At 38.0% G+C, this 17,188-nt stretch overlaps 1 protein-coding gene across 2 annotated transcripts in view; it reads left to right on the top strand.

Moving 5' to 3' along the window:
• The window catches only part of NR3C2 (nuclear receptor subfamily 3 group C member 2), a 189,184-nt gene that overhangs the window by 102,214 nt on the left and 69,782 nt on the right, over positions 1-17,188 (top strand). For both annotated transcript variants that reach the window (XM_064416687.1, XM_064416685.1), the window contains one exon: positions 7,409-7,548. In XM_064416687.1, the coding sequence (XP_064272757.1) occupies positions 7,409-7,548 (140 nt within the window). The remainder of the gene's footprint in view (positions 1-7,408; positions 7,549-17,188) is intronic.

The following is a 17,188-nucleotide window of genomic DNA, read 5'->3' on the forward strand; positions in this document are numbered from 1 at the left end:
ATGTCATTTCAGGTTGATGTAATAAGGGTTTCATAAAATAAGCTTTCAAACAAAGGAAGGTATTTTTAGGAGTTGCTTGTTTAGACTCTGAGGGAAGAACTTCAGCTAAAGTTGAGAGCCTACTTTTAAAAGGAGGAGGCTTTATAAAGAGCTGCTTTTATTACTGGTATCATCTCCCTGTGTTTGCCTTCTTTGTGCATTTTTCTCCCTTGCTCATTCAGTTTTCTTTGTCTTGGAAGCTTTCAGTAGCAGAGCAATGTACTTGTGCAGTCTTGTCTTGCTTGAAATTCCTCATGGTTGTGATTTCCCACTGGTGCCCCCATCAGCAAGTGAGCCTCACTTGAATCATGGCATTTTATGCAGCTTTAAAATGTTTCTGACTGAGAAGGCAGCAGAGCCTCACCAGGTAAACACTACTGTGCCCTGGTAGGAGAGTTACCAGGGTGCATAATAGCTCGCATAGCTTTTAGTAGTGGAAAATGGCATGATGCTACGAAAAATTGGATCTTCCAGGCTGTGTGTCTCCTCTTAGTTAGGGCAGGTGAGCAGGTGAAGGAAAAGAAAGAGTTAAATGTACTCCCTGCCCCCTTAAGCAGACTTTCAATAATTAACCAGATAATTTTCCAGATAAACTGTTCCTGCCTTATCTTGCTATACATAGCAATTTATAATCAGCAGCACAAACACCAGCATTGCATGCATTTAAACTGCACTAATTCTATAAGTGGGCCAAATATGAAAAGTTAGAGCAAATGCACTGTGAGGCTTACTGGAGTTCTCTGCCTTCCAAACCCAAAGGCTTAATCCTGATAGGAAACTCCCCTTTTAGGTTAACCATTCCATTTCAATAGATAACTATATCTATGTACTGAAAAACCTGCAGAGCAAGGAAATTTTATTTCCCTGGGGCAGTTGTGTCTTGGTAGGTTGTGACAGCAGTTAGAGGAGAAAAGTGCATTGCAGAAGAGAAGTAGGAGGATGTTCTGCTTCTCTGATCACTAAATCACTGGGTAAAAATTAGTTTTATTTCCCTAGGAAGTAAGTGCTCCTCACTTTCAGTCCATCAAAACACACTTTTGTTGATGCTTAAGTTTATATTTTTCTGTAGTCAGCCGATTATTTGGAGGTAAAATTTGGATTGCCGACTGTAGTTGCTACCAAAATATTTCAGTAGAGGAGGTCAAGGAAAAGTCAAGGTTTACAGCTGGATGGAGGAAAGTGCTGAGTCCTGTCAGCATCCACTAAGGTAAATGGGAACTGAAGGAGCATAGCACACTTGCTTCATTTTGTAAAATCAACATATGCCTTAAGGTTAAGCTAAATACAGGAACCTGTTCACTTTGACTGCAGCACAGAGCACATCAGATTCTATTTGCCGAATAAACATTGGAACTTAAATGCTTTTTTTTAAAACCTAAGTGCATCTTTTTAGATTTGGTGGGGCTTGGAAAAAAGGTTGGAGCCTTTTCTATTAGTGCATGTCAGAGTTTGCTTGTTATCATAATTAAGATCCAGGTATGAAAGTGTGATGTGTGACCCTTAGGCATTGCTAAATAAAGTAACTTCAAGGGAAAGCTGGGGCTGCTGAGGAAAAACACCATCCAGGCTCTCAGCTTGCTTTTTCTTAACTAAATGCACTTCCCTTTCAATTCCTACATGTTCCATCATACTGAGCATTTCTTAAGATTAAAAAAGGTTGTAGTGTTTGAAGTTCAAAGAATTGAAGGGCTTCTGTCTTGGAATACAAAAGCTCTGTGCTTTTAAAAAAAAACCCTAAATAACTAATTGAGACTGACCACTAATTTAAACGTAATATCACAGCTACTGAAATCTCTTTGTTAAAGGTTGTTGTTTGCTTGTTTTTGTTTTTTAAATTCCTTTAAAATAAACCCTCAGAGAGGGTAAATGTTGCTCTCCTGCTCTGGGAGTCTTGCTGCTGAGGCTCAGGGGTGGTTGGGTTCCAGCAAGTCTTCCTTAGCTCAGCGTTCTGGGGGTCCCACGTGACTGCCTTCTCCTCCAAAATTCTGACCATTTCATCTCTGCACCTTTTCGCTTCTCTCTGCTTTCTTGGTCTGCTGACAAGAAGATTGGTTTATATTCTCTGACATTTAAGAAATACCATTTTCCAGCCTGCTAATCTGCTTTATTCAAGTTGTTGTAGGAGAAAGCCAGGGTTCCTTCCTACAGTGATGCTCTTTAAAAATTCAGGTTATACAACACAAACTGATGCTGGTCAAACATCAGTATTGACAATTAAAGCAGGCAGCATGGAGCAGAATCTGGGAGATGATACATGGCATTGGAGGAGGTCGTGACTGCCATCATTGTGGGTGAATTGGTTTAATAAATAATCTACCGGACAGGTTTTGGCTGGTATGTCATTTTCTAAAGGAGTAATAGTGTTATCTTGGGCAGTGAAATTATTGTTACTATGTGGATGTGTGCAAAAATAATGGAGGTAATGTGAAGAGGAAATGGTTTCTGTGCTGTCTACTACTGAGCGAACAAGGAGTTAGAGAAAAAAAGGTACTGGAAGAGCTGCTAAGAGAAGTGGAATACCCAGCTCTTGTTCTGGGCCACAGGTAGGTTATTTGCAATATCTCCAAGTGCAGAGTTGACTGACATGTTTTTAGGTGCTAGTTCCCAGCAGGAGATGACTCCAGGGAGATTATAACCCCTTCAGAAATTAGGTGAGAGGGTAGAAGTAAACTGCTGGCAGCCTCTGCATCTTGAATATCCTGATTATTCTTCCTCTTACAGTTACTTTTTTTTCCTTCTTGTGGTAAAAATATGATTCTATAATCTCAAACTCTTTTTACCTTTGTTTTTGCATACCTTTATTTATTGAGGCATATCTGAGTTCCCTCTGTTTGTTTTACTGCCAGAAAATTTCAGTATTGAAAAGAAAAGTCAATGATGTGGAATTAAAAAGGACTCATCTAGATCTCATAATAATAAAAGCGTTTGGAACAAATGACTTTGGAATACATATTGTGGCTTATGCTTCTTTGGAGTGCTTCATTTTATCATCAGAGAGGCATCATTTGTTTAAACTGTGCTCCTGTATGACATCTGGTTTGAAAAGCATAATAACCTATATAATCAGCTTTTAAAATGCTGGATTATCTGTGGGCTTATTGACTCTTCTTTACAAAATCTGTTATTTCTAATTAATTCTCCATATAACTATTACTAAAGCCAACTCTGAGAGACACAAATGAGCTTGATGGCAATGGCTAGTCAAGGTCAGCATTTAACTGCCAGCATTTGCACTGTTAGGGATAATAAATCAGGCTTATTCTCAATCACATAAACCCTGCAACGTGACAAATGTTACTGGAGCCTTCGAAGCAACCGTTTTACAAATCATTTAGGAGATACATTTGGCATTGTTAGACCCTCCGTGCTGCCCTTGGCTGTAACAGCATTGGGATAAAATATGCACGCTCTGGTAGATCTCTCTTTGAATCCTGTGGAGTTTTATGAGAGGGGTGTGGGAGTGTGTTTGCCTGTTCTTGTCATTGTATTAGAAAAAATGAGAGAAGCATGGAAGCAACAACACCTAACCAACCTATGGGAGCCACTGGCTTCTGAAAATGGGAATGAGTAGCCAGCTCTTTGGCACTATTTCACATTTCTGGTGTTTTCAGTTGGGAGTTTATATTGAAACTAGCTTGCCACCCACAAGGAATGTCCTGCTTCAACAACACTCTGTGTGTAAAAGTTTTTTTTTAAAACCATGTTAAATATCAGAGCAATAGGGTATAGACTCTGATTTGGTTTTGGGTAAATACAGTGTTTTCACTCAATCTGAATTTTAAGATTGAAACCTGCTGTGTCCCGCATATGCCATTAACTTTAGCATGTCATTAAAATAGATATTTGGCACTAGGCTAATTATCTTCCAGGGAGTCAGTTGTAAAGTTTCTAATATTTTTTATGGTATTCATTCTTACATGGATCAACTCTTGGATATTTCAGAAGAGAGAATGACTTGCTACTTAAGTAACTAGGAGTATTGTAACTAAACTTCTCATCTGGAGCAAAAAAAGTAGAACTTAGCTCAAAAAAAAGGAGCAAAAATTAATTTAATATAGATACCTCTGTTATAATCAACTGAATTTAACATTGATATTTTGCTTATTAAGTGTTACCTGCCTATAACTTTCCTCACATGCCAGTTTACATTAGGCATTTTACTGGCCAAAAATTTACAGCATGTTGATGTGGAAAATTAATGCAAAGGGAAATATTTAACTTGGAGCAAGCATGAGAAGTAATTTCAGTGTGGAGGGTTTAGTGCAGTTTTTCTGCCTATGCATAGTGTAGAATAAAGGGCTATAATGATTAATAAAAAGAATTGGTTTAATGAAAGTGATGAATAAATGAAGTGTCTTTGTATGTCATCCACACTGGATGTCTGGCCTTGAAATAAAGGCCAAGGGGTAGGTTCCTCATCAGTCAGATATTTTTCACAATGGTCACTAAGGAAAGGGATTGACAGCCCGAAAAGAGAGAGATTTAGGAGGAAAAGGTACAACCATCTGTGTGTGCCTTGTTTGGAAAGAAAAGCTTCCATGGAGAGAACGAGTTATCCTGAGGTTTAGCTTGTGATTTGAGTGTATTTTTGGGGCTCAGCCTCTTATTATTTGCACCACTTTACCTTTGTGTGGGGGATTACAACAGCATTTTGAATTGGCAAATACTCTGGTATAGCACGGGTGAAAGAGAACATAAGAGATTTTTTTTTTTAAAAAGCCAAACATTGTTCATTGAAGGCAATCATAGACAGAGGTGGCACAATTTGGAGGAGATTGACAACAGCAAATATCAATGTTTCTTCTCAGTAAAGTATTTGAGAACAATTCCATGTTTGATGCTCCTGTTAAGAATGAAGATGCCTCATCTGTGTTTTAACATATTCCACTTTTAAACTGAATAAAAGAATGAGTTAATTTGATATAATTCCAGAATGTTAAGCTTCCACCTGTGATGCTGGGGCTGAGTAGCTGAATACATACTTTGTATTCAGGCTGTACCTTCCAGTTGTGCTCAAGTCTTCAATAGAGAGGAGCACTGTATAAAATATGCTATAGATTGCGTCTTAGGTAGGCATTTAATAATAGTTGTGGATCAACTGGTGTCTTAATTTGTCTTTGCTGACTTTTTTTTAACCTAATAATTCTGTGAAAGTGCAATTTTGTAGGGTAGCTTGTATCTAAAAAAAGGTTCTCCCACCTTCTGCAAATCCTACATGACAATTTATTTTCAACTAAAAATAATACATAATTACATATATATATATGCAGTATGTATATATAGAGAAGCATGTGCGTGCGTATATATATAAAAATAAAAGTCATGCACACTGCTGTGATACCCTGGAAACCTCCATTTCTGTACAGGAAAAGCTCTCTAATAAAATTACCTCTTTTTTAGATATTAAAAAAATACACTGACCTCTTTCAGAGTAGAAAGACTAGGAAAGTTTTTGCCAGTTCTATGAAGAAATGGGAACACGCGGCATCAAAATTAAAAATCCCCTGAGACATTTTGGTCTTATGTCAGAATTGAAATATTTTCCTTCTCAGGCAAAATACTGATGTTTGCAATGAAAGAAGGAGAATTTTCAAGGTGAGTTTTCCAGGTTATTGGCATTTTCTCCAGAAAGCAGACACATTTTGAAGAATTTTGTTTAGTGGGAGGTCTAATTTTTTCACGCAGTATGGAACGTGCTGAAGGGAGAAAGTCCTTTTCTTTGCCTTAACACATCAGAGCTGAATACCAGCACAGCCTTGGCAAATCCTGGAAAAGTTACTTTTCCTGAGGGTAAATTAATGCAGTGTGTGCAGGTATGACTGAGACTGGAGCACGCAGAACTTATTTTAACATGGATTTGGTGAGGCTTTCTCTCTTAGCAGATGAGCTAATGCCATCACCTAGCAATTATCAAGTAGTGTGATGTTATGTAATGAGAGTATAAATAGCACGAGGACTAAAACTAGTAAATCTAACAGACTAGTGAGCAGACAAGAGCAGGAATGAATACTATTTGGAACGTTTTGATTAACATCTGAACACTGTCATTTAAGTAGACATTTAGATTTGATGTTGCAGTAAAGCTGTAGGCCAGGGGAGCTGTTGCCCCTCATTCGGAATGACATTTGAGCTGTGCCCCGTAGATAAATCACTTGGCCTCTGCATACTTCTTTAAAGGAAGTTAGAAATTTGGAAGAAGGCAAGGGGTTCATACTTGAGATTTCTTAAGCAAGCTCATTATCTTATATTTGAATTAGGACTACCTGTGGACTTCATTTCCCAGTGGCTGATGGACAAATAGCCTGTGACGTGCAGTTTGAACTACCTGATAATTTCCCTCCTGGTGGGAAGTCTTTCAGGGTTGTTTCTGGAGTTGTTTGGCAGCGTTCAGAGAGATAACATGTAAGAAATGCAAGAGGTCATGTTTACCTGGAGAAGAGAGGCTGTGTGGAAGGAGATACTCTCTCCAGCCCCATGGAGACATGGGAGGGATGCAAAGCTTTTGTCTCCTTCAGGATCTGGCATGTTTCTCCAAGCATGCCCATTGCATTAGGGTGGCATTTCCAGTTCCAGGGGGAAGAAGGGAGGGAGGAAACTCACAGGGTCAGGAAATGTGACTTGTTTTTGAAAGGTATTGTCCTTGAGAGTTGACAGTGGAAAATGTTTCCTAAAGGTGCCCTGTAGTTTAAGACAGAGGTAGATGATTGAAGCAGGCTTGCAAGGTGCATCACTCTACCAAACTTGGGGATGGTCTGAACCTCCAGTGCTGCTTTTCTGGCACCTACAGGCATGTGGGAAGATCTTCTGCACTTGCAGAATGTACCAAGGCTTCAAAACTACATGGGAAATAAGCTGCTAAATTGCAGGAATATCAGAAATAAGCTCCTGAACTACTGCTGTGGTAAGCAGGAGCACAGACAGGGGAGTACATACCTCCTTGCTGCACTACTTCATCAAATGGCCTTAGAGCTTTCCTCTGCAGGTACTCCTTAGCTGTGAAAGCTTCAAACAAAGAAACAGAAAGAAAATTTATAGTTGCCAGGTTGCTGCCAGAATGGTTTGTTAGTTTGTTTATTTTTTATTTTCAGTTTTAATCATCTGCTACCAATAAATTCCACTGCCCTCGTGGTAACTTCTCACATTAACATTGATATATTATGGGTGATTTAAAACAGACAATAAAAATATTGCACTTACTAATTAAAGCAATTCGTATATTCAGCTAGACACTGCCAGAAAGTGTTGTGGTTTCCTAATTGTTAGGTGCCTTGAGCAATATACCTGTTATAAATTCTTAATTGAACTTTGTATTATGGCTGGTGCGATTTGAAATATTCATATCTGTTTTGTTTGATTGTTTTCACTCCAGCTCTTCATTGAGAAGTGTATCAACTGGATCTTCAAGACCTTCCAAAGTGTGTTTGGTGTGTGGAGATGAGGCATCTGGATGTCATTATGGGGTGGTTACATGTGGCAGCTGTAAAGTTTTCTTCAAGAGAGCAGTAGAAGGTAAGAAAAACAGAAGCCAAAAAATATCAACACCAAAGACAAAATCTATTCTTTGGTTTTTTTTAAAGAAATATATATATGCATATATAAATTTTCCCATGTGTTTTCTGCTGTTGCTAAAATTCTATGTTATTAACATGAAAAGAAAATGTTGAGTGACCTTTACAGACTTTGTAAGCAACTTTTTCAAGTGAATAAAAGGTTTTTAATATCTAATAATAAGAGTTCCTGGCATGCAAAGGGCATAAATACCATATAGGTTTTTGGTAGTCTTTGCTGATGAATAAATGTTCTTACAACCACAGATGAAGGAGGAGATAGCTACTTACTGATTTATCTTCATGAAAAAACCCTAGAAGGAAAAAAAAAGGTTCTTAATATGGTGTCCAGCTTGTGCACTGAGTGAGGCAGTGTGAGGTGTGATTAATTTCTTCTGTGATCATTAAATCTACTTCTGATGGCAATAAGGATTTAGCTCTGTTAAATAGACCTGGAGGGCTTGTGCGTCACTGAAGTCAAGACTTCATGTAATGTCTATCAATCTATTTATCTATCTATCATCAAAAGTGTCAATCTAATTGAAATTAACTTCCCAAAGTTATAAGGACATGGAAAAGGTTTCCCCTTGCTGAAAACATCTTCACTTACAGTTGTGCAGTAGCTGACCTTGATGTCCTCATTCTTCAACTTCTTCTTGAGAATTTAGTTGCTTGATATAGCATGTGAACTGGAAAACCTTCCTTTTTTGGCTGAGTGATTTCCTCCTGTACTTCCACACCACATCATGGATGGCTCTTCAGGCATACTGGTCTGAGCTGAACCCTGAATCACAAGAAGATATTTTTTGGTTGGGTGGTGGTGATGGTGAAGTTTTCCATATACCTGCACATACTGTGTGAAGTGACAGTACATTCTATTGTCTTCCTGCCTCCTTTCCTGCCTCCCAGGAAAGTTTCCTCTCCAGTCTTGAATCACTGTAATTTCAAGGTACTATTTGTCCACCTTTACATCTCTTTTGCTGACCATTCCCTAGCATGATGGATGTTCCCATCCAGATTTTCAGGAATTTATGACAAATTACTAAGAAACCCCTTTAGGAGTTAACAGAGCAGCAAGATTCTGTTTTCAAGCCTCAGAAGCCAAAATTATTAGGAAAGGATTACTCTCTGATCAGGCATAGAAAGACATTTTTTAAATGTAATTAAAACTGATCAGTAATTACTGAAAGTTTGCAAGTTAAGCAAAAAAAAAAAAAAGAGAGAAAGCTACCCTGCCATCCCTAAATTTTTTTTATGTTTTAAATTAGTTTAAAATACATTTTTGAGTCTTTATATAACATACATGTACCTGCCAGGTGTATGTAAACACTGTTTAGACTTCTTGGTATGCACATGGCTGAGCTCTTGATGCTACCAGTAGCATTGTTGCTAGGCAGACACTGCAATTTTGTCTTGGCTTGCACTTTTTTTTATATATTGTAGAGTGTTGGCCCCAAAAGGGCATACCAAAACATATCACACATATATTGGCTTCAAGCATCCTGGCAAAATCCATATAAATAAAAGTTTTCATAGGTAGTTTTGTAACAAGAGGTTTCTTGTAGAGCCATCATAAATTTTTCAGCTGGGAACAGGACCAATAAAACACCCCTTCCTGAGGTTTCCTCTTTGAAATAATTGAAACAATTAAATATTTGTAGCACAGGGACACACCCATTTCTTTCATGTTCCTCTAAACATTCATCAGTTGATGATGTCCCTTCTCTTTGCAAGGACCTTTAACAGGTCTCCTCCAACTCAGCCTCTCTGTCAGCCTGTGAAGTGGGGAGACAAATTGGGTCAACAAGCATGGAAACAGAGAAAAGAGGGATTTGGAGAGGGAGAACTCTGCACACTACCCAGCTTTTTGGGTCCCAGCTGGAATTGCTAACATTGTCAGCACACCATGAACAGCCACTGACTGCCAATTCCTTCAGGCTCCTCTGAAATCCTACAAACCCAGAGAGATTATAGCAGAAAATAACAACTGTATGGGAATTTAAACCCAAGAAACTTAAGAAGAACAAAAAGACTAAAGTTTGCATTTCAAAATGTAAATCTGGTAATTGTATTCCCAGTTAATTGTATCTTGGAAATTTGAGGAAATGTCTGATGGATTTAGGAGGAGGGCTGTAGACCAAAAAAAGTATTAAAATGGGTCTATTGGTAAAATTTCAAAAGTAATTTCAGATGGCATTAAATCCAAGGCTCTAAATTATCCAAGTACTAGTTTTAGTATCAAGTAGGCACAGGTCTTTTGATGACTGACTGATGAACAGGAGACTGGTATGAAGAAACGTGATTTTGTCATTAACATAAATTTGATCTGCCTTGCAAACACTAAAAATCTTTGGACTGTGAAAGTGTTGGTAAATGGTGTCACTGCAAAAGTTAAGGTATATATATTTAGAATACATTTTTACATAGGTTAATTTTATTCTATGGCTTTTTTTCTCAATCACAGATATGGCCAGTCCTAAAGTTAATTTGAACTTGTATTTATGATCAAAATAGAGTCATATGCTGAAAATACGCTGTACTGTGAGGGAACCTAAAGCACCTGGCCAGGCTTGTCTTCTCTTTTTCCACTGAAGCAGCTTTCTCTAAGGAGAGTAACAGGCTTGAAGTCAGAAATCACAGCTGTTCTTGCCTATGCTTTGCATTTTCAGTCTTCATTTGTTCAAGTTCCAGACAAGTATGAGGTAATCTCTCCTAAATCAAAATTTATATTGTTTCGTAAGTTGCTAATCTTTTATTCTTCCTTTGGCTTGGAAGCAATAAGAAAGGAAGGCATTTTTTTCATCTCCATATGGTGCTAAAGACTACAGCAAAAATGACCATTTTCTTTAAATTATTTTGCATATTTGCTTGGGGATTTTAAGGTACTTAAAATGGGAGCATTAAAAAACTATATTGGATCAGTTATAGGGAAGCTTGTCCTTTTTTTAAAATACAAAGATGGAATAATTCAGTAAAAATCAGATTCTGCTCTTGATTTCTGTTCCAAAAGGTTAACCTTAAAACTAGTTTTTCAATTTTAAGTTAAAAAAATAGATTACTCTTCAGCTCTGAAGTAAAAACACAGGCACAACAAGGGAAGTTCCTAGGGTTGTGGGGTTTTTTCCTCACCTAAACTTTAGTCAGTTTTGAGTGCAGGGATAATTTGGCTGAAGGAAACTTTTCAGTCCGATTTGATACCTCCTGGATGTTGCAAACTTGCTGTGCCCCTAAGTAAGCAGCATAAGAACAAAGAAATCCTACCTGTTTTTTCAGAAACTGGTGCTTTTCCTATGCACTCTAAGTTAAAGAACTTTCCAAGGCTTTATAGGCCCTAATAGAAGATAAACTAAAGCCTCTCCCTTGTTTTTTGGTTTTGTTTTCATTTCAGTTGAAGTGGAAAACCTATCAAGGTATGAGAAATGCTAACATACATAACTCTTGAATAATTTGCCTAATTAGTATAACTTTTTATAGAATGCTACTGGTGAACAGGGAAGTTCACTGTATTGATAATTTTAAAAGGCAATTTATGCTGTATGAAACGGAAATTGGCACATAACAGGCATTTTGTACACCATTTTGCAGTGTGTGCAGCCATGAATTTTGTAGGTCTGTATTACTATAATTAATTATACATACAGTTCTTCACTCTCCACTCTTCTGTTCATTCACTGTAATGGAGTCAGTGTTTTTCCATAACAGGCTGCAATTTTCCTTTTATCCACTTTCCTAAGGTCTGTGGCCTCTCTAAATTTGACATCACTCAGTATAGATGTCCATATGTTTTCATAGAAATTTTTATGTGGGATTTGAAGTTGACTCTGTTCCTGACCTGTTGCAAGAATCTGTTTTACAACCTATCAAACAGAAATATTAGGTGAAGAGCAAGCAGATGGGTGATCTGCTGAGGGCAAGTGAGCTGGTCAAATTCATGTAGCAGCTGCTACTCTTACTTGATATGCTATGGTTAATAGGTGCAAAATAAAATTTAAATAATTAAGTCATTATAGGTTTGAAGCTGCCACCAGCCTTCCATAGATATATGAAAAGGACTTTTCCTGGGTTTAGCTCTGGCAGGCAGTATTGCTCTGTGAAATGGTTCCTTCTCCAGGCTGGCTTTAGTTACTAAGGGCTCGGAGTTGAGGAGACTGGTAGGAGGAAGGTGCTAAAAAAATTTGCAATGGGACCCCAAAAAGGAGTAAAAAAACCCCCAAGCAGCAAGAGTTGAGGCACAAGAAAAAAAAAAAGGAAAGAATAAAGAATCTAACATACATTGCAACTGAATATTTTAAAGCTGGGGAGAGGTGAAACGTGAGGGAAATCTTTCCTTGTGGGTCTTTGGAATACGTGGCCTGCATGGAAAACACTGCCCAGTGTTCAGTAAAAAATGCTGGATGCATTCAGGTGAATGTGAAGTGGAGCACCAGGGGACCAGGCATAATGTGGTAGCATTTCAGATGGGAGGGGGGAGATTTGGGAACCACCAAGGTGACGGAGTGCCTTGCTTTGAAAACAAGCACAGAATGAGTGGGTTTAGCAGCTGCAGTGCCACAAAGAACATAAGTTGGTTAATAGCTGTGAAAATGATAGAAAAAATATTTTATATCAAGGAAGCTGAAAATCTGCATTCATTCCTTTCCAAAAGCGTTAATAATTTCTTCCCTCCCCCAAGACTTCCCAACATTTGCAGTTTTTTTGAGGGTAACTTATTTACTGTGTGAGCTGGTGTTGCTGTGGAGAGGGATGGATGAGTATGAGAATTTAAATACAGGCAGCTGTCTAGCCTTGAAAAACGCACGCACAGGGCTGCATGCAACTATTCTTCTCCTGCACTCTGCCATTTGTCTTTTGTTCTTTGTTTTATGAATTTTAATTTCTAGCCTGCTTCACCTGTAAAATAATATGCTGAGTGGGTGATAGCCAGCCTGCACAAGCACAGATTCCCAGTAAATGGAGCATGGATGCAGTGGTAAGGTTGGTTTATCTTGGGCAGAAGCCTTTCATTGCCACAAATTCAAGCACCATACAGTCTTTTACATGCTTACTTTCTACATCCTGTGAAGAGCAGGGGAAATTTGGCATTTATATTATGTGATAGGGAACTCAGTTACAGTAATTTGTTGTTGTTTTCTTTTTTAACACATCACAGGGTAGCATCCCAGCAGGTCAGAGTCTTCTGAGAGGGGGGGGTCGTCCTCTCAGTGCATGCTGATTTAAAGTAGCCACAAATACTTGGCTAACAAATGTTCCAATGCTACAGCCATTAGTTTAGTGTTTCCTTGAATATGTCAACTGCCTTTTCCTTAAAAAGGAATGGATCTCTTTTCTTATAGGAAAGATAGGGTGCTTCCTGGGAAATTCATCTTCTAGGTAGCAGTCCCAAGTTGGCTGAGCCACTTGCATAGTGTAGCTGCACAAAATGGATGTGCAAAATTCAGATGCACCAAGTATTTCAAGCCATCAGGGAAGTATTCACACTGTCGTGGTATAAGTGATGCTGGGAATGTTTATGTGGAGTGTTGAGTATACTTCTGGTCACCAGCATGTTAAAGACAGCTTGATTCAGAGTCAGGTAAACACATGAGGAGAGCTTTTGAAATTATCTGGGAAATAAAAATTTATCTTATGTCAGGTGACTGAATGCTTTTAGCTTTTTTTAGCTTACCCAAAAAGAATCTGAGTTAGGACATGATTGCTGTCTATAAATATTTCAGTTGAGGAATAGACAACCGAGAGGGAGGAGAATTTATTTTGAACTAAGAGCTGTACTGAAATAAGAGTAAATTGGTAAAAGTCCTATTAGTTAGTTTGCTATTTTGAGAATGCTTTAAACAACCAAAAAAGAGAGACTTTTGTGGGGGCATTTTCCTTTCCAAGAGTAAGAAGGATTTAAGTGCCTACTTTGAAATTTCAAGTAAGAGAAGTAGCCAATGATATAATTTAGTTCTCTGTGGAAGTACAGGATAAGCCAAAGAGGTCTCTTTTGGTTAATGCTGTATCCTGGTGAGACTGGAGACTTCAACTGACTCTGAAAATGGAGGAAGTGTGAGTAATAGAGAGGGTGGACTAGCTAATACGTTTTTAGAATATTCCATTTGTAATGATGGTGAATGACTAGATCTTCACAGGAGTACAGAACTTCAGTTTTTAGAAATGGATATAAAGTGCTTAGATCTTGCATAAGCCAGAATTGCTTTGTATTTGTGCTAGCCAATTAATGTTTGTCTCCTGCTATGACTTTTCTCATTTTGAGTTAAAAAAGCTCAAGGGAGTGGAGTCCTTTTGAAAGAACTCCATCCTACCCAGCTAAGGCTCTGTAGGTACCCCCCTAGGCCCCATCAGGTTTTTCTGATGGGGTTTTTTTGTTTTGTTTTGTAATGCCTGATACAATACAACTAAAGGGATAAATAAAGTATGAGTGGACATTTAAATTGGAAATTGCAGTTGGGCAGAAATATATCTACAAGATCTGTATCTAACAGCATAAAACATATAAAATACCATAAAACATCCTTAATCAGATGCTTTAGCTCCTTACAGCTATGGTAGTGCTTCTTAAAACATATTACTTTATGAAATGCTGTTATCTGCCTGTCTCGGCAGCCTGTAGAAGCAATGTTAAAATTTTCACTTTCAGGACCAAATAGCACTTCCCTTCTACAACCCTTAAGTTCCTGAAACTTTTTCAAACCTGAAAAGGCTCTTCAAGTCTCAGGATAAGTAGTTAAAAGCCAAAAGGGGATAATCCTGCAAGGGGCCTTCAGCACTCCAGTGTTACAGATAAGGAATTTTGCAGTGTTGTGGCTGAAAGTAATTCTTAATAGATAAAACTGAGAAATAAATATATAAGGCTAGAAACAAAGCATCTTTTTTGTGCCTCCTAATCCCATTTTAAATAAGGGGATGGGAAAACAGTCTTCAGACAAAAAAAAAGAATAAAAATGTGAGAGAAAATGTACATACAGATCTGTCTGTTGTAGACAGAGGGAACAAGGCATCTGCTAGCATCTTGGATATAAATAGAGTGGGAAAGGTAATGGCAAATCTCCCATTGCCTTATATGAAGCCAGGATTTCATCCTTTTTTTGGAGCACAGTTTTAGGTTGTTGAAGTTTGGGAGTGTCTCTGTTAGATTTCAAGTCTAGACTTCGAAAGAGGCAGTTTTGTCAGGTTTTTTAGAAACAATGATGGCCCATGGTCAGCATTGAAGCCCACAGGTCCTTATTGTTTAAGGAAAAAAAAATTTTGTTAGACCAAAAATATATTACCTATTTTTAACCTACAAAATTATTTGGTGCCATTTCTCACTGTTGAGTTGCCAATTCCAGGGCCCTAAAATAGGGAACATGAGTTAGTCAGTCCGTTCCCACCTGTTTCAAGAGTGATGATGATGTTTGGCTTGTGTATGTACCTTGTCTATGCTAAGAGCAAGTAGAAACAAGCAGTTTGGAGTTACTGCTCCTCGGTGGTTTCTTGTATTAGGTGCAGTGGTGGGTTTCAGGGGGTTTGAGCTGGTTGGTTTTAAGTTTGCTATTTTTAAAATATATTGGGTAGGGGAAAAAAATCAAGTTTCTGAAATTGTCACCAAGTATGAAAGTAATGAATGTTAGTGGCCTGTGTCTTTGTTCATCTGCACTGCATGTAATGATTCCTAATTCAGCCTTAATAACGCAGTCCCATACAGTTTTTTCTATTACACCTCTGCCTTGTTCATTGAAGAGATTGGATGGTGTTCAATTAATGAGCAGCTATTCAATCTCTTATATTCTTTTCGTTGCCCCATGTATGGTCCTGTGCCTTCATTGCTGATTACTATTCATCTCTTGCTCAGAATACATAATTACTAATTTCTTACAAAGCTTTTTTGTGGTGCTTCCACTAATACCTAAGTGCTTCACAAGCATTGTTTAATCTATGAGATGAGTGGTTATTACCCCTATTTTACAGTTGAGGAGATAAGGCACAGATTAAGCTCAGACATACCCACTGATTTGAGATTCATGATTTATGATATTTAGGACCTTAGGGTCTAAGTACTTGGCAATTTATAGCTCTTAGGATGTCCAAAGTGCAGTTTCCATTGATTTTACTTACAGCTATGGTCACTTGAACCACTGCAAATCAGACTTTGGATCAAAAGTTGGCTATTCAGGAAACAGGGAAGAAAGTTAGTATTTTTTCTTCCTTATTATTATAAAGTAAGCCCATGGCAAAGGAGATGCCAGTTCTTCAGGGCACCTGCCTCATGCATTGACTTTTTCTCTTCTCCCTTTCTCCCTTTCTTCTTTAAATCTCTGTAACCTTTGTGTACTTTGTTCTCAGTAGCATATGAATGTGGACTTCAAGGACAAGAGTCCTTTTGACTTCAGTCCTGATTAGTCCTAGATCATCATCCACATTGTCCCCAGGATAAGCCAGAGGTCTGGCAAGGCAGGGCCAAGGAAGTAGAAGTAAGACATAACGTAGTAAGAGACATGGAGAGTTAGATCAGAATTCAGGTTTTGAGGTGTTGGGAAGTCTAAGATTTCTCACCTGCTCAGCAACAGCAGTCAGAGCAAGGTTCCTAGGATGCAGTCATGTTCAGGAAACATGGATGATGGTGGTGCTTGCTTGGAGCTCAGTAGATGCCTAAACAATTTGACTGGAGTGAATTTGGGAAGGCTGTAATGCAGCTTCTGTAGTACATGCTGATCTTTCCATTAGTGGGAACTCCTCAGGGCAACCTGTTTGACCATCCTCTCCATTTAAAAAAAATGTATTCTTGCTCTTCTTAAAGGCAGAAGTGACACCTGCATCCTTCTAGTCTTACTAAGAGATTTTTTTCCCTGATTTATTAAATCATAACTTTTTAAAAGCTCCATCTACAGATTTTCTTCAATAGTAATGCCAGAGGACCAGTAATAAGGGCAAAAAGTTGTAGTGGAATTACTGCTTTAGGCAGTAGGTTTTTCTGTTTAATGAAACTACTCAGTGCCTCTCGCCTGGAAAAGAATGTCTGAAGAAACTCAAAAGGGCTACATAAATGCCTCAGAAAATAAATGTGGAAAGGTTATGGTTTAGAAATTTATTCTAGAGATTCAGAACGTAGGCTGACAAGTCACAGGGTGAGAAAAATGCCAAAATGGGAATAGTTTCTGCAATAGAAAGACAGAGACATTATTTTAAAACACAATGTGATGTCCATATTACAGAAAAAGTATGTAATGGTGATTTTGAAGAAAATTGCTTCTTTGAAACTTTCGGACTGTTCTTGCAAGATGCCAAGAAAAGGCATTCCCATTTGCATGTTACTGAATATTCTGGTAAATATTTTGAATATTTTTTTATTATTATAATTTAACATTTTGCACTTTTTCCAGAAAAGTTATCATTACTTTCAGCATTAAGGCATTTGTAGCAGATTTTTACATCTCATTTCATTTGCCTTTAATTCTTGATTCTTGCAGAAAACCATACCCAGAATAGTGACATTTTCCCTACTCATTTGCCATTCATGGTGTATTTGCATTCATTTTGGGCTACCAGGCAGAAGAACTAGAGCATATTTCCCTCATTTGTACCCTGCCTGTTTATTTTACTTCCTCTGGAAATCAGTTTGTGCT

This window comes from Passer domesticus, chromosome 4 (assembly GCF_036417665.1).
Source record: "Passer domesticus isolate bPasDom1 chromosome 4, bPasDom1.hap1, whole genome shotgun sequence".
NCBI classification, from domain to species: Eukaryota; Metazoa; Chordata; class Aves; order Passeriformes; family Passeridae; genus Passer; species Passer domesticus.